This window comes from Benincasa hispida, chromosome 1 (genome assembly GCF_027475165.1).
Source record: "Benincasa hispida cultivar pf3 chromosome 1, pf3_genome.v1.1, whole genome shotgun sequence".
Lineage (NCBI taxonomy): Eukaryota > Viridiplantae > Streptophyta > Magnoliopsida > Cucurbitales > Cucurbitaceae > Benincasa > Benincasa hispida.
The window spans coordinates 85,720,719-85,742,425 of NC_143478.1; the positions used below are offsets into that span (position 1 = coordinate 85,720,719).

The 21,707-nt window shown below is 36.3% G+C and overlaps 2 protein-coding genes across 4 annotated transcripts; both read right to left on the reverse strand.

Annotated features, from left to right (window-relative positions):
* Nucleotides 1-1,870: 1,870 nt before the first annotated feature.
* LOC120084518 (protein GRAVITROPIC IN THE LIGHT 1-like) lies at nt 1,871-6,338 on the reverse strand. 3 transcript variants are annotated; one of them, XM_090306321.1, is made up of 4 exons: nt 5,886-6,078; nt 5,282-5,377; nt 3,384-3,504; nt 1,871-3,313 (listed from the first exon to the last, which is right to left on the reverse strand). In XM_090306321.1, the coding sequence occupies exon 4, from the start codon at nt 3,283-3,285 to the stop codon at nt 2,134-2,136; it is 1,152 nt and encodes a 383-aa protein (XP_090162447.1). In that variant the 5' UTR covers nt 3,286-3,313; nt 3,384-3,504; nt 5,282-5,377; nt 5,886-6,078; the 3' UTR covers nt 1,871-2,133. The 3 variants fall into 3 exon arrangements, with proteins under 3 accessions (XP_090162447.1, XP_038896242.1, XP_038896245.1); XM_039040314.2 differs by having other exon boundaries at nt 1,871-3,504; nt 5,886-6,338; XM_039040317.2 differs by lacking the exon at nt 5,282-5,377 and having other exon boundaries at nt 1,871-3,504.
* A 1,612-nt stretch (nt 6,339-7,950) lies between these two features.
* On the reverse strand, nt 7,951-19,545 carry LOC150038792 (uncharacterized). The gene is made up of 3 exons (XM_090314492.1): nt 16,781-19,545; nt 8,272-8,392; nt 7,951-8,133 (listed from the first exon to the last, which is right to left on the reverse strand). Exons 1-3 carry the CDS (start codon nt 19,543-19,545, stop codon nt 7,951-7,953), a joined length of 3,069 nt encoding a protein of 1,022 aa, XP_090170618.1.
* Between the last annotated feature and the right edge of the window lie 2,162 nt (nt 19,546-21,707).

The following is a 21,707-nucleotide window of genomic DNA, read 5'->3' on the forward strand; positions in this document are numbered from 1 at the left end:
ACCCAAAGTTAATTTTAGAATTTTTTTAAAAAAATTGAGCAACCCAATGCATACCATATGATGAGACCAATTTAATTTTGTACCCAAAAGAAAAAAAAACAACAACCAAAGTTTGTACCTTGCATGTATAGGCAGAGCATCCAAAGTCAATAACTTTTTTACAATTATATATTGAGATTTGATTTCCTCTATTTTCTTGATCTACATTAAGCCTTATTCCTTTTCATTTCAAATTTTGCCATTATTTTAATTATATGGTTTTTTTTTTAACAAAAATTTATTAGTAGTTATGGAGGAAAGGGAAAAATAAATTTTAAGATATGTACATTTAATATCTCATTCTACTTCTACCTACCTCTTTTAATAGGTAGATTGTGTAAATATTATTGATAATATTTTATACAACATTCTTTCCCATGATGGTCTCTAAATTAGGTTAAATTTCATTCTTATCTCAAATTCTTAGAATTATTTTTACTTAGTGTTTTAACTTTTGAAATAAATTAATTAATATACTAAGCTTGGGATGCATTTGAACCACATAAATTAGTTAAGATGAATATTTAGTGTATGGATATTATATGATAAAATAATGACGGAGTCTATATTTTAAAATAAAAAAGTTTACAAACAAATAAACAAAAATTAAATCAATATGAATGGAATATTTATCTTGCAATTATATAGTAAGCTTAAGCATATAAAGCCAACGATTAGGAAGTTTGAACATGTGTAATAATATATATAAAATGTACGAGGAAATATATATGACTAGAACTTAAAATTTATGTGAGAAATTTTGAAAATTTTAAATTTTAGTAATTACTAGATCCATAATATATTCATTGTTTTTTAATGGTGATTAAAGTATATTAATACACAAAATCAAAATTTATGTATGATAAGATCCTAAACTTTCAATTTTGTGTCAAATTGATTTATGAAATTTAAAAATATCAAATTGGCTGATGATCTAAAGATCTATCCGACACTTTTTAATTTCAAACTTGAAGAGACACAAATCTCAAAATTTAAGAATTTGGATAGGGAATTCAAACTAAATATCTCTTGGTTGCTAATGCCTATTGAATGATAGTTAGGACTATACTCGTTTTGACTATTGTGATATATATATATATATATATATATATTGAGACAAAAAAATCTAGGAACTTGTTTTTGGATGGTGAATCTTCCAAAGTTATTTTTGGTCGTATTGTTCTTCACTTGAATCAAAACAACCTTGAGAACATCACTTTGTATAAACAAATAAAGTCTATATACAAAGTTGTTCTTTGAATGGGTTGCATATTAAATTGAAACCACTTTAAGAAATTGGGCATTCAACATTCTTATAAAATAAATATTTTGAAATAATTAAATTTCTAAATTTTAATTTTAGAAGATAGCAATTCCATATCTTTAAATTTATAATAATTTAGTTCCTAAACTAGTATTACTATACCGTAAAAAGTTTATTAGGAGAAATATTCACGCTTAGTGCAAAGGATTCATGTGGAGGATTTTTTTTTTAAAAAAAAAAAAATTAACCTTGAATTTATGAATTTTACCACAAAATGTAATGCACCAAACCCATTGAAGGAAAATGAAAATGAAATGAGATGAAAACATTAAAGATTCTCTCCAATATACAAATCACAATTTTCATTATAACTTTATATACAAAAACTAAGGGCAAATATATATATATATATATATATATATATATATATATATATATATATATATATATATATATATATAATATATATATATGTATATATAGCTCTTTGCCTCCCCACTCCACGCGCTTGACACGCGCTTACCCTTTTGTCAAAAACAGCTTGAGAAATAAAACAAAACTAAGAAATAGACAAAGAAGAATGAACTTGCCCCCAATGAAAGAAACAAAAACAACAAAATTTTAATCTTTTTGTTTTTTATCCCCCCACCTAACAGAACACAATAGATTCTACTACTACTACTTTGGTTTCAAGTTTTTTACCTTCATTTTACCCCCACCAGATAATTGTAAATTTAACTAATCCTGTAAGAAGAATTTCATTGTTTTTTTTTTTTTTTTTGAACAGAGTAACTACTTTATAACCTTACCTCTGTTTTTGTGTGGACAGGTTAACATGATGTTTGTTGTTGTTGAGAGAGGTAAACTAGGGATTGTATTACAGTTTTACCAATGTAGAAACCCGGTACGACGGTGAACGCCACTCGGAGGTCGGGTTGTGTGGAAAGGATGAAGACTTCTTCGGTTACGCCTTTCATGTAGACGTCATTGAACCGACATCCGTTGTTTACTCGAAAGATGGACGCCTCGGGTTCGAAGGAAAAGGCTAAGCAATGGAGGAGCCACACCCATCTAGCCATATCTGCAAACCTGGCAAAGAATGCAGTCTCTGGGATTTTACCTGAACTCACCAGGCTTCTTTGGCTCAGATTCCCAAAGAAGGACGACTCCATTTTTGGGTGTATCAGCTGCAGATACTTGACGCGGCAGAACTTGGCGAATGTGGAGTTGGGTTCGTGGCCATGTCCAAGGAGTTGTTTGGATTTTAATGATTTCGTTTCGGCGAACCTCCTCAAGTATAGCTTTGTCTGCTGCTTCTTGTCGGGTGGTAGAGACTCGTTCGGAAGAGCAAAGTTGGGGAAATGGAAGCCCTCGAACATAACTCGGCATACGAACGCCTCGAAAGCGAAACATTTATGTTCTTCTTTGAAGTAAACTATGTCGGGTTCAATTGTAGAGGCAGCTTCATCAATATCCCAACCACCACACTTCATCTCGTCGATCAACAGTTGGACAAAACTTCTAACGGTTTTAACCGTATGCCGAAGAACACGAGCCAAGTGATTGGAGTTTATAGCAGAAAGGTGAAGGTTTTGGAGTGGCCCGCTTTGATTCATCCTCTTCTCTAGAACCTTATTGTTGCTCTTGGCTTCCTCCAACTTCTCCTTGAGAAATATAATCTCAGACTCCTTAAGTCTCACCTGAGAGTTCAGCTTCTTCACTGAAATTTCATACATTTTCACAACACTCTTTTGCTCCACAAGTTCCGCTGACAACATTGCAGTTTCGGGCAGAAGAAGATCAAACTGTTTCTTGACAAAACATCGTTTAAGTTCTGACAAACTCTTCAACTCCGACACGATACTTCGATCTGCAACTTGAATCCCATCAACATCAAATGGACATTGTGCATATTGTAATTGAGCATAAGCAGCTTTCAAAGCTGTAATGTTAGCAAACACTTTTGCAAGGAATGCCTCCATTGCACCTCTCTCTTGCTGATCTTCATCACTGCAATCAAACGAATCCGATTCACTATCCGCTGCACCATTATTATTCTTAACCACCGTCCTCCGTTTACCTTTCTCAACTCCATCCACCGCGGACACTCCAGTCAGCATTCGAATGTGAAGAACTTTCGCAAAAGTACGAGCTAGTTTGCTCTTTTTCGAAGATACAGCTGACTGTTTTACCGAATCCATCTGCATAAACAGAGCTCAGCAACGATCTCAAACCCAACCGAAACCTCGAAAAAACTCAACAAAATTCTTGGAGTAAATCGGATTCCAAACCGAAAAAGGAGAGAAGTATGGTATGGAATGCAAATTTGAGATGAGAATGAATGATGGAAGTGTGTTGAAATTAAAGTAATAAGAGTAAAGAAAAAAGGTAATTGCTTTTGCACATAGAACAACACACCATTGATGGGAGAAGAGGAGCTCTTTTTCCCAATTGTCTCTTTTTAACCTTTAAATCTCAATCTCTCTGTCTCTACAGAACTCTCCAAATATGTAAATCAATAAGCATCCATAGAAACACTAACTAATAACATCTTTGCTTTTTCTTTCCTCTTTCCATGTCTTCCAAACAAAGCTCTCACAAGTCAAAAATCCACATCACAAAATAAATATTTTCGGCTTTTTTTTTTTCTTTTGAAATATCCTAGATTGGGCCTAAAATTATTTTCAACATGGGTCCCTATTAGAAAATTGTCTTCAGGTATTTATCTTTTTCAAACTTTAAACACTCAAATAATAGATGCAAATGCAAGTTATTTGGAATTTTAACATTCCCCACTCAGTATATATATATATATATATATATTATTTTGTAGGGTAATTGTGATTTTTCAATATTTTAGGCCAACAATAAATCTAAAATATTGGGTAGCCCATTTCCTTTTTTCCTTTTTTTTTTTAAGTATAGATATTGGGTATAGCACTAGGACCATAATTTAACAGATCATTGTTTTCTTGGATAATTATTTTAAATAGCAAAATTACTAGAAATATTTATAAATAAGTTGCTCACTTTTTTTAAATAAAAGTGGTTTTGTTTCTCAAAAATCAAAATCATTTTTGTTTCCAAAGTGCATTTGTAACTATAAAATTTAATATTTCCAAACACTTCTTTAAAAGAAAAAAAAAACCAATCTTGTACCGCTTAATAGAGGAAATATTAAAAGAAATTGGGAAGCATTTTTTAGTATTCATTTCTTAAAGAAAATGGATTTTTAGATCCAGTTGATAACACATTATTTTCGTACTATGGCTTAACACTATTTAACATTTTTAAAAACACATTTTATTTATTGGTCAGATTTTGGAAACAACAATGAACTTAAAAAAAAAAAAAAGATCCTTCTAAAATTTCATTTTTTTTAAATGGTCTATACAAAGAAAATTACAAAAGAATAAAAAATAACATTTGAAAATCTATAATAAAAAAAAAGGTGAAAATTTCAACTTTCAGAAAACAATGGCTCAAAATTCAAATGGTTGATATTTTTTCTTTAAAAAGTTTGTTTTTTGGAAGACAAAATTGCGCATTTGGAAAGTTCATATTAAAAACAACTTTCCAGAATGTGGAAAAAAAGAAAAAGACTATATAATAGTCAAAGTTCCGCAAAAAATTTAAAAAAAAAAAAAAAAAATCAGCAAATCGTTTGGCTATAAATGAAAAACTCAAAAACCATTAAATCAAGTAACCTTCCCAGAAATATGATGAACTTGAAATCCCGTAATAAATAATAAATAATAAATTGATTTAAAATTTTTTAAACCCTAATTTGAAATCAGTCAAAATATCAATCCCACAAAGTCAACAAATAACAAAGCTAACCACGATAACCCCATGCTCCGTCAGACAGCAGAACATAACCCCTTTAAGTCGGTTTCCAATTCCAATTATAAAACCGTGTGGGTATACATAAAATCTATATTTTTTTTTCCAAAAAGAAATAAAAAGTATTAAACGTACCTCTCAGTAAAATCTCACGAGAAATCGCCACCCAGTCAATTCAATCTCTTGATCGAAACGACACCGTAATCCAAAAACAGAAGCTCCGCCTCCGACCTTAAACAACCCCCAAGAAGAAGAAATATATAAAAATTATGGCGAAAATAGTAATTAAAAAAAAAAGAAAAGGTCTTCCTCTAAAAAGTAATGCAATGAATGAATGAATCTGAGAAATATAAAATAAACAAAAACACGTTTTATTATTTAAATTTATTTTCCTTTTCGAAACGATCTTCAAATTTCAAAAACAAACACTCCTTTTCCAGCTGGTTTTTGTTTTTGTTTTTGTTTTCTTTTCTTTTCTGGGAATTTCAAACGAGGCCTAACGCTTGGGAAACTACGAAGCAATCAAAAGAAAGAACAAGTCACAACGGGCAAATCGAAAATTTAAAAAAAAAAAAAAATAAAACAAAAAGGTGGAGAATCGAAAAGGGGGAAAAAGAAGTGTGATGGAGAGAATAAAATGAAAAAAAATATATATAAAGAAAATAAGAAGGGGTGGATTTGGGAAATTATGGAAAGAAAAAGGATGGAGTAAAAAAAAAAAAAAAAAAAAAGTAAGTACCTGTACGTTCGTATCGTCGTCGGAGTTTTTGCGTTTTCTGGTGTTCGGAATTTGCTCAATCCGACATGTCGTTTACCCACAAAACAAAAGGAAATACACATACAAAGGAAACACACAGATTTTAGAAACGGGAGAAGAAGAGAGGGGAAAAGTCCAACAAGGACAGGCTTCCCACACAAACGTCTTTCGGAATGTTCTACTTTTCTAATATATATATATATACACTTTATTTTTATTTTTTTTCTTTTGATAAATATATAGTTTTTTTTTTTTTCGAATTTTTTGCTTATTTTTTTTCACGATTTACAAAAAAACTTTGCCAAGGATGATGGATTTCATTTTTTTTCCTCTAATCCTATCGATTCATAGTCAAATTCTAAAGACAATATTGGTTCAGATAGTTTGTTGTTTATTTTAGTCTATATACTTCTAAAAATGTCTAATTTAATAATCTGATTTCATATTTATCTCATCTATTTTTATAGAAAATTTTGCTTCATTTAATAAATTTTTAAATTAAGAAACAATTTCTAAATCTGCTATCAAAATATTGTACTATATATATGTATATGTATATATTACTATTTTTACTTTTAATAATTTTAAGAAGACTCGACAAACAAATTATACGAATACTTTTGTGGAAGATTTTCTTTAAATGTCACTTTCTAAAAAATTGGTTAAAGTCAAACAAATTTAATGGTAAAAAGTTTAGAGTGAATAGGCTATTGAAAATGAATTTACACTTTAATTTGGACGTGTTATGAAATTTGATAATTCTAATATGAATTGAAGATTTAAGTCATATTTGAGAACATAGAACATACCATTAATCAAAACATAATTAAGCTCGATATCTATCCTTTGAAATAGAGTCATTTTAATGCTTTATTCATAAATGCATCACATATTTAAGATTTGGACAACAAAAAGTATGCAAATGAGTTATTTTATAAAACATCAAAAAGAGATATGATGTTGGTATTCTTTCTTCATTGGTGGCAGATTTGTTGGGTGATATTTTCCTTGTTTGGATTGTCGTTGGTGTCTTTCTTGCCTTATGAGGTTTGTTGATATGAAAATCCTAGGATTTGAAAATTAAGAACTCAAATGGTGAACTCCTAATATCAAATTCTAAAATCCTCGATCAATTTGACAACAATCCAAAAGGTATGATAGATTTGGACTACCTTTTGATCGAAGACCAAAAGATAAGAAAAACTAGTTCCTTGCTCCAAATTCGAAAACTCCACAAGCAAGATGATTAAACTTACCTAAATGTTCTTAACATGCAACCCTGATTTGAGAATTGCAAAAGTGGCGATGAAACTTTGTCATCTACCAAAGAAGTTTCATTCAAAGAAAACCCTAAAAACTCAAAACATAAAATTAAAAAATTAAAAAAAATAAAAATAAAAATAAAAAAAATCTAGTATTGTCTTTTTTTTTCCTTTTTTTTTTTCATCCTTTAAACTCATTCTACATAACTAAAAAGACTTAAAAAGTATATGCTGCCCCTAATTAAAAAGAACTAACAATTCCCTCTCCCTCCACCCAAAAAAAAAAAAACATATATGGGTCCAATAATGAAAATACCCAAAAAAATTAAGGTATGTTTTCAAATTAAAATAAATTAACAAAGTGCAATCAGTTTCATTTTGTAGCATCAACTGACACCAATTACAAAGCATTTGATCAGATATTAATACTTGAATCCCCTCAATTGAGTTCATCTCCTCTTGAATGTGAGAATTCAACACTAACTATAGTGTTTTGGCTCTTGAGCGTGTGATTGGTACCAGAGGTAACACAAGGGCGTCCTAGTTCATATCATCTTCTCTCCCTTTTGAAGGATTCATCCTCGAATCAAGTTCATTATCTGCATCAAGGAGTTACGTCAGAAACATTAAAAGTAGAACTCACACTATATTTACCTTCAAAATCAATCTGATAGGCATTGTCATTCATTTTTTTCATCACTAGAAAGGTCCATTTCCCTTTGGGTTTAACTTAGAATCTCGTACATCCCAAAGGTGGACTTGAACCCAATCTCCCTCCTTAAATATCATAGGCTTTCGATATTCATTAACCCTCTCATCTTGGCATTTTGCTTTTCAATCCTCTCTTTAACCACTTTATGTAGCTCCCGAATGGCGGTGACCTTCTCACCAGCTTGAAAATTCACAACTTCGTTAAAAGGAAAAGGCAATAAATCAATAGGTGATAAAGGGTTAAGTCCGTACACAATCTAAAATGGTGTACATTTAATGACACTATGAAAAATTCTATTATATGCAAATTCAATAAATGGTAGAAAATCCTCTCAAGTTTTGGTGTTTCTATCTATTATAGCCCTAAGCATAGTCACCATTGTCCTATTGACTACCTCAGTTTGTCCATAAGTCTGATGGCATGTAATAGAGTAAACTAGCTTAGTACCAAGCATTCCCCAAAGTACTTTCCAAAAATGACTTAGAATATTGTTGAATATCGTCGATAAAATTATTCTGTACAATAAAAAGAAATAAATATTAAACAATATTCATATCATATATATGAAAAATGTCTGATTTTAAATCTCTTACCATGCAGTAATATAAACACCGTCAGGTGTGATAAATCGCCTCGTGATCGAATTGTACTAGGGAAAGTAGTCGTCTGATACAGCTGGCCCATTTATTAATTCTCCATGTGCACAACAATCATGTCATCCATGCCAATGAATATTCCGCATGGATTCGACGCCAATCTTGGTCATGCTTATCTTTCAAATCGATGTGGTGTAGTGTTGAGACTGTATAGGACAACGAAGGTATCGTTTGTCGCAGACCGAACTGTCTCAGCACACGATCTAGATGATGTCACTCTACAATATGGAAGCATATAAGAGGGCTAACGGTCAATCAGATGTCTTCACCATCACGACAATAATCAGATAAGGATGACCAAATCTGTGTGTATGGCGTCCAAATAACCTGACAAAAATAATAATAATAATAATAAGTATACATATAAAATGTTTTAAATATTCATTTATATACATATTTACTAACTGACTGTGCATCAGCATGTCGAATATTTTTCTGTACACAAGAAACATATTTGCTGATTATTCAGAGGCAGCTAATACACCACTCCATCTAAAATTATTCTTATATAAAATGATAATGAAACAAATATATAAATGAAAAAATATCTGACACTAAGTGGACAATGATCTGGGGCCTGTAGTTGGACTTGTGGTGCTATAATTGAAAATCGATCATAAGCCCATACTTGTAATAGTATCAGTGGTCCCGCTATTTCCAACGCTTGTGCATTGAAAGCCCGACAAAGTTCTCTATATAACCATGCAAGACATGCACCACCCCAGAGTATGTACTAGAGTATTTGACTTGTCAGCAAATAAAAATCCTCCAATAAGCTGCAGGATGTATGCTCGTACGTACTTACGTATGCTAATGTCGTCGTCATCGGGAGGTAATTTTGGAAACTGGGATGCCAACCAAGGGATACTCAATCTTGATCCCTTCAGATCCTCTGGTAGAACACCTAAGAGCTCTTCACAAACGTTCTTCCAGTCATACTGTAGTGAACCTATCAATGGTTGCCCGTCCACTCATAACCCAAATTGTATGGCAACATCCTGCAGCGTAATCGTACATTTCCCACAAGGCAGGTGAAATGTGTGGGTTTCTGGTCTTCAATTCTCAACTAGAGCAAAGGTGCTAATCAAGCTGGATGAAACCAATTTATGCAACCCCAAGAAAACCTACTTGCTGAACATATGGAATAATGCGGTGATCAAATGGGATAGTATGTTGTGCAGTCACCTCTCTTCTCCGACAACTCGACACTACAGTGGAAGAACTATCCCATACTGTCTGTGAATGATGCGTATTTTGTTGGTACAATTATACAGGATTAGAAGAACCAGGTTCCATTACCTACAAAGTTCAAATAACATTACATAATAAAATCCATGACATAAACGATACATAAAAAGTACATAAAAAAATACAATTGCATAAAATAAATTTATTACATAAATTCATTATAAATACACAAAGAATACAAGTACATAAAATATACAATTACATAAAAATTATAAGTACATAAAGAATACAAGTACATAAAATATACAATTACATAAAAAATATAAATACATAAAGAATACAAATACATGAAATATACAAATACATGAAAAATATAAATACATAAAGAATACAAGTATATAAAATATACAAGTAAAAAAAAATACACCTAATGACCCAAAGACGATGAAGCACCAAGTGTACGGTGTGGACAAGTGCGTTTGTTATGTTCTTCTCTTTTGCAAATTATACATTGCATTTTTTTGGTTTGCTTCTCTCCAATCCATTTCATTATGAATGCGCATACTTTTTGGCCGACCTTGTTCTCTTAGTAAGTCCGCATTTGGATGAACTTCTGTAAATGATAATTCTGGCCAATAATCTAGGTATTGAATTGGATGGAAGCGGCCTTCATAACAACGCTTGAAATTGGACAATTTGTAGCATTCATCAATAAGTGGTAGGTATGTCATACGCACGTAATTATAAATTGCAATTTAATGAGAGCATGGAATCTTGAATGATTGCCACTTATTGCAAGAACATGTCCCTTCTTTCAAGCTTAAAACTTGGGTGTGTTGTTCTTTATAGGGAGAAATCATACTTATGCCAGTTTGTACTTCGAAAGTTTGACTTTCCCTGTAATGGATGTCACCGTATGTGTCGATGCTCGTTTTTCCCACCTCTTCAGTTTTTTTAGGGCATATTTTGTATATATGTCCCCACGATCGAGTGCTTTACTGATTTCTTGTCTCCGGCGTTCAAAATACAGTATTGTGCTATAGAATGTTAGCCTAACCAAAGAAGTAATTGGTAATATTCTAGCACCTTTGAAAACACCATTCATGCATTCAGCTGCATTGCTTGTCATCCACCCATAGCGGTACCCACCATCATGTGACTGTGTCCATTTTTCCAAGTCAATGTCTGAAAAAAAATTCAAGACATTCAGGGTGCAATTGTTTCAATTCTTTCATGCACCGAATAAACTTACGCCTTTGGTGTTGATTTTCGGCCTTAAACACCAAATTTTTTAGTTGCTTTGATTGAAATTACTGGCAACATGGAGAAGACAATATCGGTGGTACGCTCTGGGTTCACTACAACCAATTTCTTCATTATTAATTGCAGCAAGAATGCCCTTATGTCTATCAGAAATCAAGCAAATACCCTCTCTTTGGGTAACATATCCACGCAATGCCCACAAAAACCATGACCAACTAGACGAATTCTCATCTTCGACGATAGCAAAAGCAAGGAAAAATATATGTCCGTTTGCATCAATAGATAAGGATGTCAATAATTTCCCCTTATACTTTTCGTAGAGATGAGTTCCATCAATCTGGATTAATGGCCTACAATGGTTGAACCTGTTGGCTTTTTGGCCCTTAATCTCAAATTAATTAATTTTAATTAATTAATTAATCAATGTTTTGATGATAGCAAACTCAATTTTTAATTACTGAAAATCTTAGTGTTTTAATATGTCCATAGTGTAGAGCTTAGAACAACGATTCCAACACCTCTTGAATCACTCAAATCGGAGCTACAACGAAGACGATATGACCGAAACAAGTCTATAGAGAAAATAACGTGACATAACCATACCATTTGCATGTAGACATGTGACAGCATATTGGTTGAATAGTGGATCATTAAGAGATTAGCATATGATGGACTTTTGATTTTTGGATTGATTTAAAATTAAAAAAAAAAATTAAAAGAAATTTAATATTATTTTAAATTTGTGTCTGACGGCTAGTTTTTTGTACATGGTATGTTTTTTATTTTTGGTTTGACTTTAAAAAGAATGAATTTAAAAAGAAAATGAATTAAAAGGAAAATAGATTTAATATTATTTTATGTTTGTGTCTAACGGCTAGTTTTGACACATGATATTTTTTTATTTTTTGGATTAATTTTAAAAATAAAATGAATTTCAAAAGAAAAAGAATTTAATATTATATTTTGTTTGTATCTAACTACTAGTTTAATTTAAAATCACCACCATTGATTTTTCTTTTCCAAAATCCAATGGTCCAAATTAATTGTGGTTTCTAAAAAATTTTCTATCCCTATATAAACCATCTTTCTCTCCAAATTTTACCTTTCATAATCCTCCAAAACTCAAAAGTTCCATTGTTGCTCTCTGTAAGCTTAAACTTGTAAATCCACTTTAGTGAGAGTTGTATTGTGTTCTTAAAAAATTCCAACATTTGTAACGGTTTGATCCTAAACCGTGGAAAGGATCGGGTTTGCTCTTGAACCCGTAAAAGGAGCGGTGGTGTAACGGTTGGGCTCTAATTCGTGGAAAGAGTCGGAAAGATTTTATTCAAATTCCCAAAAGGCGCTTGGGGAGTGGAGTAAATCGAGTTTGATCGAACCACTATAAAAATTACGGTGTCTTCTTCTCTAACTCTTTCCTTTTTATTTTTGCAATTAATTTAAGCAATTTATTGTATGTTTTAGTTTGTTCAGATTTATTTACTAAAATTTGATCGAATTAAATTATCACATTTTTTGTTTATTTGTTGCATAATTTGAATTTTTCTTATTATTTATAAAAAGTGTATTAATTAGTTTAATTGGGTTAATTTAGAAAAAAAAAGTTTAATTAAACCCTATTCACCCCTCTAGGGTTGTCATATGTCATATCGATCCAACCGAACCCTTCTCTTGTGGGACCGAAAGACCAAAAAACTCGTCCAAAAATAGTCATACCTGGCACACCAGAGGAAAGGAAAAACCAATATGTTTGTGTTCCTGGATTGTAATGAACAATAGCACTCAGCCAATACGGAAGCTCTGAATATGATTTCTCTCAATCGCCAACAGTGCTTTTCTCTTGGCTTGTCATACCCGTCTATAATTGACATTATAACTATATTGTTTTTTAATGGCTTCTTGGAGTAAGGCCACAGGTACTCCCATCAGCTCTAACCAAATTTTGAATTTCAATACTCATGAAATTTGAATCAAGCTGTGAATGATCCTGTGTCAATTCTGAAAACAAACATGAGTGTTATTCTTGGAGTTGTGTGATTTCGAACATTCCACGAGTTTTGCGCCGACATGCTCGTAGCCTCCAAGAAAAACCGTCACTCCATTATTTACATTTAACATTGATTCCACTACGACAATTTCATAGTATTTTGTCACACAATATTTTTTTTACAGCATGCTGTAAATCTTCTTTGGTATTAAACAACATTCCTTTTTGTATTAAAATACAGTCATATACTCTTACATTCCTTTCTTCCAAAGTAGACCCTAGTTCACATGTTGAATTTGTCATTTCCCAATCTATTTGGGTGAACATTTCCGACGATACAAAATCATGTTTACCACTACTATCGTTTCCAAATAATTCATCGACTTCAACGTCAATGTCACTATCTCCATCATTTCCAGGTTTAAAATTACTAAATCTTTAGGACACATAGACATATTTATTATGATTTTTTCAACTGTTATTGACAAAAAAATATGTTAATATGTCAACCCAACAAAACCCAATTTCTAAGTTTAACATATAAGATCTAAATATTATACATTTAAATCGGCCCAAATCTAAGATTTATAAACTATATATTTGAATCAGTCGAAACAAATAAAAAAAATATAAGATCTAAGACTTAAGATCTACAAATATATATCAGCCCAACAAATACATATAAGACCAGCCCAACAAATTCATATATTTCTAAGTTTAACATACACATAATTCTAAGTTTAAATCAACCCAAATAAATAAAAAAAATATAAGATCTAAGATTTATCACAAAACTAGAGAAAGAATTTTATTGAAGAACATACATAAAATATATTGAAACATACATACAGATCTAAAATTTACCACATAAATATAAGATCAGCCATACATATATTTCTAAGTTTAAAATATATTGAAAAACAATTAGAGAAAGAATTTTACCACAAAAGCAAGCAAAAATCGGCAGCCAAAAAGGTAGATTTCGGTGAGGAACAAATGGAGGACTCGGTGAGGAAAATCGAGTAAAATTGTAATTTTGGAAGATTTCGATGAGGAAAATCGAGGACTTAGTGAGGAAAATCAACAAGATTTTAGAAGGCATAAAGCAAAATGGAGGAAAATGGTCGAAGTTATCGCGAGGAACTACGAAATCGAAGAAATGGAAGGCAGAACATCTCGGTGAGGAAGAATAAGGGGCGGGCGACGATTTTAATCGGTACATGACTTAGGGTAATCGTGTACCGAGTATACGATTTCCTCAGTCAAACCTGCATGTCTGCCACGACAGACTATGCGTGCTAGTTGTCACAATCGCTCTTTTGGAAGCTTCTCTTAGCGATTGTGCGGCACTTGTTCCCGCTCACGAACAAGCCAGCCAACTCGATTACGGACTGCCGATGGCACACCGAGTGCCTCTTGCAACCTCCACCCCCGTTTTAGGGAAAACGGTTTTAGAAAACGGGTTTAGAGAAAAGGTTTTCGTAAGAAGATTTGTGAGTGTGAATAAAGAAAGAAAGATTGTAGTAGACTAGAAAGCAATAAGCAACAACAACGACTTTATAGAGTACTACTCCGGGTATGAGGAAATGATGGTTAGTCTTATCCCCATATAGTGCATTCTGAACAAAAAGCCAACTGGCGCCCTTGCATATGCAAAAGGGCGAGTGGTCACTTACAATGAAAATGTAAAGAAAGCAAGCTAACTACACTAATACAATACAGGATATGAAAGTAAGCTAGAAGGGGGTTGGATTGGGCATGCGGCCATGGGCAACAGGCCCTGGACAAGCATGACCGTTACATTCTCCCCCACTTAATTGGTTGACGTCCCCGTCAACCGACCTTGTTCAAAACCTGCAATGGCTGGAGCTGCATTCTTCAAGTCTTCGGCTCGCTCCCAACTGATCTCTTCGTCGGGGAGATCCTTCCATTTCACTAAGAACTCTGTCAGTTCTCGTCTGGGTCTTCCAATACGGCGCGTACGTTTATCCAGGATTTGTGCAACTTCTTTCTCAGCAGAACTCTTCATCGTGACCGGTGGGCGCCTTAGCATGTTTCGCTGTTCGTCCTCGGGATCGGGATGATAGGGCTTCAGGATACTCACATGGATGACAGGATGAATCTTCATCCATGAGGGTAATTGAACCCTGTATGAGGTTCTCCCGACCTTCTCAATTACCTCCACTGGACCTTCATATTTCCTTACTAGCCGTTGGTCTCTCTGGCCTCGGAAACGAAACTGTTCCGGTCGTAGCTTGATCAGGACCTTGTCCCCAGCTTGAAACTCAAGGGCCCTCCGCTTCTTATCAGCCCACTTCTTCATCCTCTTCGATGCTCTTTCTAGGTAGGCGCGAGCGATCTCAGAGGTTTTGCTCCACTCTTTAGTGAAGTTATGCGCCTGAGGACTTTTGCCTGCATAAGGGTGGTCCACCAAGTGTGCCATGAGTGGCTGTCTGCCGCACACGACTTCGAAGGGTGTTTTTCCGGTCGCGGAACTCTGCTGGCTATTGAAGCTGAACTGAGCCACATCTAACAACTGGACCCAGTTCTTCTGTCTAGCGTCGATAAAGTGACGCAGATATTCCTCGAGCATACTGTTGAAGCGTTCCGTCTGTCCGTCAGTTTGGGGATGATAGCTAGAGGAGATATTCAGTGATGATCCCAATATTCTGAACAATTCTGTCCAGAATGTCCCAGTGAATCTTCCGTCCCGATCACTAACAATGCTCATGGGGACACCCCATAATTTCACGATGTGTTTGAAGAACAACTGAGCAGTCATCACGGCTGTGCACATTTTCGGCGTTGGGACGAACGTGGCATATTTCGAGAACCGGTCGATGATAACAAGGACTGATTCAAACTCTCCCACCTTGGGCAAATGGGTGATGAAGTCGAGAGACACACTCTCCCACGGTCTAGAGGGCACAGGTAGGGGTTCCAGCAGACCCGCTAATTTCGCCCTTTCAACCTTATCTTGTTGGCAGACAAGGCAAGTCTTGGTAAATTGCATGACATCGTCTCGAAGACTTGGCCAATAGTAGCCTTGCTTCAGAAGGGCATAAGTCCTCTGCCAACCATTATGTCCTGCCCACGGTGTGTCGTGACACTCCTTCATCAGCGACCTTCGTAACTCCCCGGATCTGGGGATGTAGAGGCGATTGCCTTTGGTGTATAGTAGATCATCTTCCACCCAGAACTGGCGTGTCTTCCCCTCTCTGGCCAACTGTAAGATGGCCTGCGCTGCTGTGTCATTTGTCAAGTGAGTTTTGACAGTTTCTCGTACTGTTGCACTCAACGTACTTGCTTGTAGGCGGGCGAACATGCACAGGGCCGCATGTTCGCTCTTTCGGCTAAGAGCGTCAGCCGCTTGGTTGCTCTTCCCCGATCTATGTTCGAATTGGAAGTCGAATTCCGCTAGACATTCCTGCCACCGTGCCTGTTTGGACGACAACTTCGGTTGGTTGAAGAAGTGACAAATGGAGTTATTGTCGGTCTTGACCACGAACTTGGCCCCCAAGAGATACTGTCTCCAGGCCCTCAAGCAGTGAACTACTGCTAACATCTCCTTCTCGGAGGCGGCATACCTCCGTTCGGCATCATTTAGTTTTCTACTCTCATACGCGATGGGGTGTCCGTCTTGGAGGAGAACACCGCCCAACGCGAAGTCAGAAGCATCAGTCTCTACTTCAAATGGATTGGTCACGTCGACAATTCCGAGGACCGGCCCCTCAATCATCACTTTCTTCAAGCCCTCAAAGGCGGCTTGACATTCAGGAGTCCAGCTCCATTGGCTATCCTTCTTCAACAGTTCGGTTAACGGCCCTGTTCTTCTCGAGAATCCTTCTACGAACCGCCTATAGTAGTTGGCTAGTCCGAGGAAGGATCGTAGTTCGGTCACGGATGATGGTACCCTCCAGTCTCTAATTGCGGCCACCTTGCCCTCTTCCATACCAATCCGACCACACTCAATCACGTGGCCGAGGAAATTTATGCGCTCTTGGGCAAAGGAGCACTTCTCTCTCTTTACATACAACTGATTTCTCCTCAGCTTTTCAAAGACTAGTTGGAGGTGACGCCGATGGTCCTCCAATGAGGCACTATAGACCACAATGTCATCAAGATATACTACGACGAATTTGTCGAGGTATTCGTGAAACACTTGGTTCATTAGGGTACAGAACGTTGTTGGAGCATTGGTGAGGCCAAAGGGCATCACGAGGAATTCGAAGGCTCCATATCTCGTGACACAGGTCGTCTTGGGTTCGTCTCCTTCAGCAATTCGAACCTGATAATATCCAGACCGTAGGTCCAGCTTCGAGAAATACTTAGCACCGTGAAGCTGATCAAATAAGTCAGTGATGATAGGAAGGGGATATTTGTTGCGGACTGTGAGCTTATTCAAGGCCCGATAGTCGATGCACAACCGGAGGCTCCCATCCTTCTTCTTCTGGAACAGTACTGGGGCTCCATAAGGAGCCTTTGCCGGTCTAATAAATCCTGCCTCTAACAACTCGTCTAACTGTTTCCGAAGCTCAGCCAATTCTGGCGGGGCCATCCGATATGCATTCTTGGCAGGCGGCTTTGCCCCTGGCAACAACTCAATCTCATGGTCAATCCCCCTTCGTGGGGGTAAGGACTTGGGCAGGCTTTTCGGCATGACGTCCCGATACTCTTCCAAGACAAATAGAACGTCTTGGGGGATCTCCTCTTCAGTGGACTCAACTGATTCTATCGGGATGGCCATGAACGTGGGTTCGTCGTGGGCCAGGCCCCTCTTCAATTGGAGGGCTGAGATCATTCTCACCCCATTTGGCTGCTTGATACTGGCTTGGACTACGGTCGGTGTAGACCCAGTAATGACTAAGCATTTGGCAAGGGGCATTGGTATGACTTTATGTTCAAGCAGAAATTCCATTCCCAGTACCACGTCGAAATCATCCATCTTGACAATTACGAAGTCAACGAAGCCCTTCCAATCTCCTAACTTCACTGGAGTTCTCTTCGCTATCCCCGTAATTGGTAGGGCTGCGGAATTCACAGCTTTCATCTTCCCTGCATCTCTTTCCCAATTCAAGTTCAGGCGGCGAGCTTCCCTTTCAGCCATGAAGTTATGGGTAGCCCCAGAGTCAACCATCGTGGTTTTGGCCGATCTTTGGTTGACCCAAGCGTCCACATACATGAGACCTTTCTCTAGTGGCTCCGTCGCCTTTCCCATATTCTTCTGAAGTGCAGATAGGAATTTCAATGCCCCCATCCTGGGATTCTCAATTTCTGCCACTGGCTCGTTTACCGTCTCCTCCAGTTCAGCCTTGTCTTCGGAGGTAGAGGCCAATGTGGCTTGAAAAGCATTGAACGCAGTTCGATTTGGACATTCGCCCGCCCTGTGTGGCCCTCTACATATGAAACAAGATAGGGGGCGATTATAATTGTTATGCTGTTGTGGCGGCCCCTGCCAGTTGTTTCCTGATCTCGGTTGGGATGATTTACGGTCCCCCCCTGTGTTCTTGTCTCCTCCCCCAGGTCGGGGAGGACTGGAACGGCTGTTTCTGTTTCCCCCATTGGAGGAAGTTGATTGTTTCCTCACATCTTGCGAGTCAGTGCTAAGGTCGTACAGCCGTTCAGCTGCCGCGTAGGCAGAGGGGAGATCCTGTACTCTCTGTTCATATAGTTTTGATTTTGCCCACGGTTTCAGCCCTTCCACAAAGCAAAAGACCTTGTCCTTTTCAGACATATCTCGTATGTCTAACATGAGTCCTGCAAACTGTTTTACATAGTCCCTGATGTTACCTGTTTGCTTTAGCTCTCGAAGTTTTCGTCGAGCCAAGATCTCGACATTTTCAGGGAAGAACTGCGAACGAAGTTCTTGTTTCAATCTATCCCAAGTATCAATAGTGCAGCGTCCTTCCTGTATGTCTGTAAATCGTGATCTCCACCACAGTTTCGCATCTTCAACTAGATGCATCGTTGCTATTGTGACTTTCGACTCTTCAGTCACTGTGTTCGTCGCCTTGAAGTATTGCTCAAGGTCGAAGATAAAATTTTCCAGGGCTTTCGCTTCTCGCACCCCACAGAAGGGTTTCGGTTCTGGGATTTTTATTCGGCTCACTGCCATTGCTCCCCCAGATGGGGCTTGGTTCCCTACCGCTCGGATGGTGAGATTCACTCTAGCACTCACATCCGCTATCTCGGCTCTGACGACATCCAGGGCCGATCGAAAGTCTTCAGATAAGTCAGTTACCATCTGAAGTATTGCTTTTTGGGAGCTGTCCAGCTCTTCAACACGCTTCTCTATGTGGGCAACAGAGCTCGAGGAGCTATCGCCTCGTTCAAAGCTGCCGGACCGTACTGTCTTAGTCTCGAGGGTCTCTACCCTCATCATCAATTCTCTGACGGGTAATCCGTCTAGGCGGCCTACCACCGCATCAATTCCATCGGCTTTCTCGGCAACTTCTTGTAGCCGAGTCTCAAGGAAACGAACATTATCTAGGACCTCTCTCAGGTAGAGCATTTGTTCTTCCATCTCTGCCAATCTGTCCACATGGGACTTGTTCAGGTTCTTCGTCGCCGACATGATCACTGATCTCTCTCTATAAGCCAACCTGGCTCTGATACCAACTGTCACAATCGCTCTTTCGGAAGCTTCTCTTAGCGATTGTGCGGCACTTGTTCCCGCTCACGAACAAGCCAGCCAACTCGATTACGGACTGCCGATGGCACACCGAGTGCCTCTTGCAACCTCCACCCCCGTTTTAGGGAAAACGGTTTTAGAAAACGGGTTTAGAGAAAAGGTTTTCGTAAGAAGATTTGTGAGTGTGAATAAAGAAAGAAAGATTGTAGTAGACTAGAAAGCAATAAGCAACAACAACGGCTTTATAGAGTACTACTCCGGGTATGAGGAAATGATGGTTAGTCTTATCCCCATATAGTGCATTCTGAACAAAAAGCCAACTGGCGCCCTTGCATATGCAAAAGGGCGAGTGGTCACTTACAATGAAAATGTAAAGAAAGCAAGCTAACTACACTAATACAATACAGGATATGAAAGTAAGCTAGAAAGGGGTTGGATTGGGCATGCGGCCATGGGCAACAGGCCCTGGACAAGCATGACCGTTACACTAGTGACCAGGGATTTGTGTATCCGGTACACGATTTAGAGCCAATCGTGTATCCGGTACACGATTAAGGTATAATCGTGTACCCGATATAATATTTAAAAACCTATTTTTGGGAATATTTTATCTTCAATTCTATTTTTTTCATTATTTATTAAAAAATATTATTTTAAAAAATATTGGAAAACTCGACAGTATTATTTATGAAAATTTTACGAAATAAAAAAGTATGACGAAGACGGTGGAAAAGACAGAAAAAGACAAATTTAGGACGTGTCTTCCACGCAAGTCCTTTAGGGAAACTTCAAAAAATGCAACGTATCTTTCATTTTAAATATTTAGACCGATTTAACCCTACATTTTTCAGCATATTACGTAGCCGTTTAGGGAAGAGGACAGTTAAAATTGCCCATCAGTATGGGTATTTTGGGGAACTTATATTTGATGTGAAAAGACCTCATCTTATTTGGAAGCGTGGCCCACATAGGGGAGGGAAAATTAGTTCCCTGTGAACGTTAGGACGTGAGTATTTTGTATCAGCCACGTGTCTAAATCTTATAAAGTATACTCAAAATTTTTACACTAAGGATGGGAGATGCAACTTTTGGTCTTGAATTAATACTAATCGAAGAACACAATCTAATTAAAGTGTAGAGAGTGACCAATCCAATTGCATTTTAAAATTACTGAGACCAAATCGTTGATGTCGTTATTGTTATTGTTACATTATGGAAAGTATACATCTATCACATTTATTGATATCGTTAGTTATTGTTACACTATGGAAAGTATACATCTATCACATTTACTGATATCGTTACTATTATTATTGTCGTTTGACTCGTAATGATAATTGTGGTGGTATTGATATTATATGTAACATATTCATAATTCATAATAAATGTAATCAAAATAATTCAATTACGTTTGCGATTGTGACATTTTACGATTATATCAGTTCTCGTTATATATTGGTTAACGTGGTCTTAATGTTAGTTGAACTCGAGTGAAAAGGATTGGAGTATGTGAATAATGACTACATTTATGTGTATGATCTTTTGTTAAATACTAAAAAAAAAGGTGTAATTTTATATCAATTAAAAGAGGAAAAATGATAGTATACAAGATTGCAAAGCTTGGAATTGGAATCCCTATCAGCCCATAATTTTTTACTTCCCTTACAAACTCCACATTTTATAAAATATGAATTTCATTTTCCGGATGATTATAACAAGTTGGGGTTTCTCGACTTGGAACTTTATTATTAACTTTCTCCATTATAATATTTCAAAGGTAATATATTCTTTTAATTAAATACTACATCCAAGGAGGGATACTTGTTGTCTCTAGAGAGAAATTTCATTTTAATCCTTTAAGTTTTTTTTTTCTTTTTTGTCTTATCTTATATTTGTATTCTTGAATTTTAAATTTAATTTCTATTTATTTTTTAGGTTACAAAATATCCCATTTTTATTCTTGAATTTTGAGTTTTGTTTCAATTTGGCCTATAGGATTTCAAGATTTACATTTTTAACTTTGATCTTTACTCAATACTCGTTTTCAGTCTATGATTTTTTTTTTAGTATAATAGAGGTAGGAGAGCGCGAACCACAGACTTCTT

Bases quoted from the DNA above. Each gene is read 5' to 3' on its own strand.
- LOC120084518 (XM_039040314.2), bottom strand. From the start codon at position 3,504: ATGGATTCGGTAAAACAGTCAGCTGTATCTTCGAAAAAGAGCAAACTA.
- LOC150038792 (XM_090314492.1), bottom strand. From the start codon at position 19,545: ATGTCGGCGACGAAGAACCTGAACAAGTCCCATGTGGACAGATTGGCA. The intron at 8,393-16,780 runs GTTGAAGAAGGA...TTTATTGTACAG, and splicing joins ACAGGGCCGTTAACCGAACT to AATAATTTTATCGACGATAT. The intron at 8,134-8,271 runs GTAGTCAATAGG...ACACCATTTTAG, and splicing joins AGACTTATGGACAAACTGAG to ATTGTGTACGGACTTAACCC.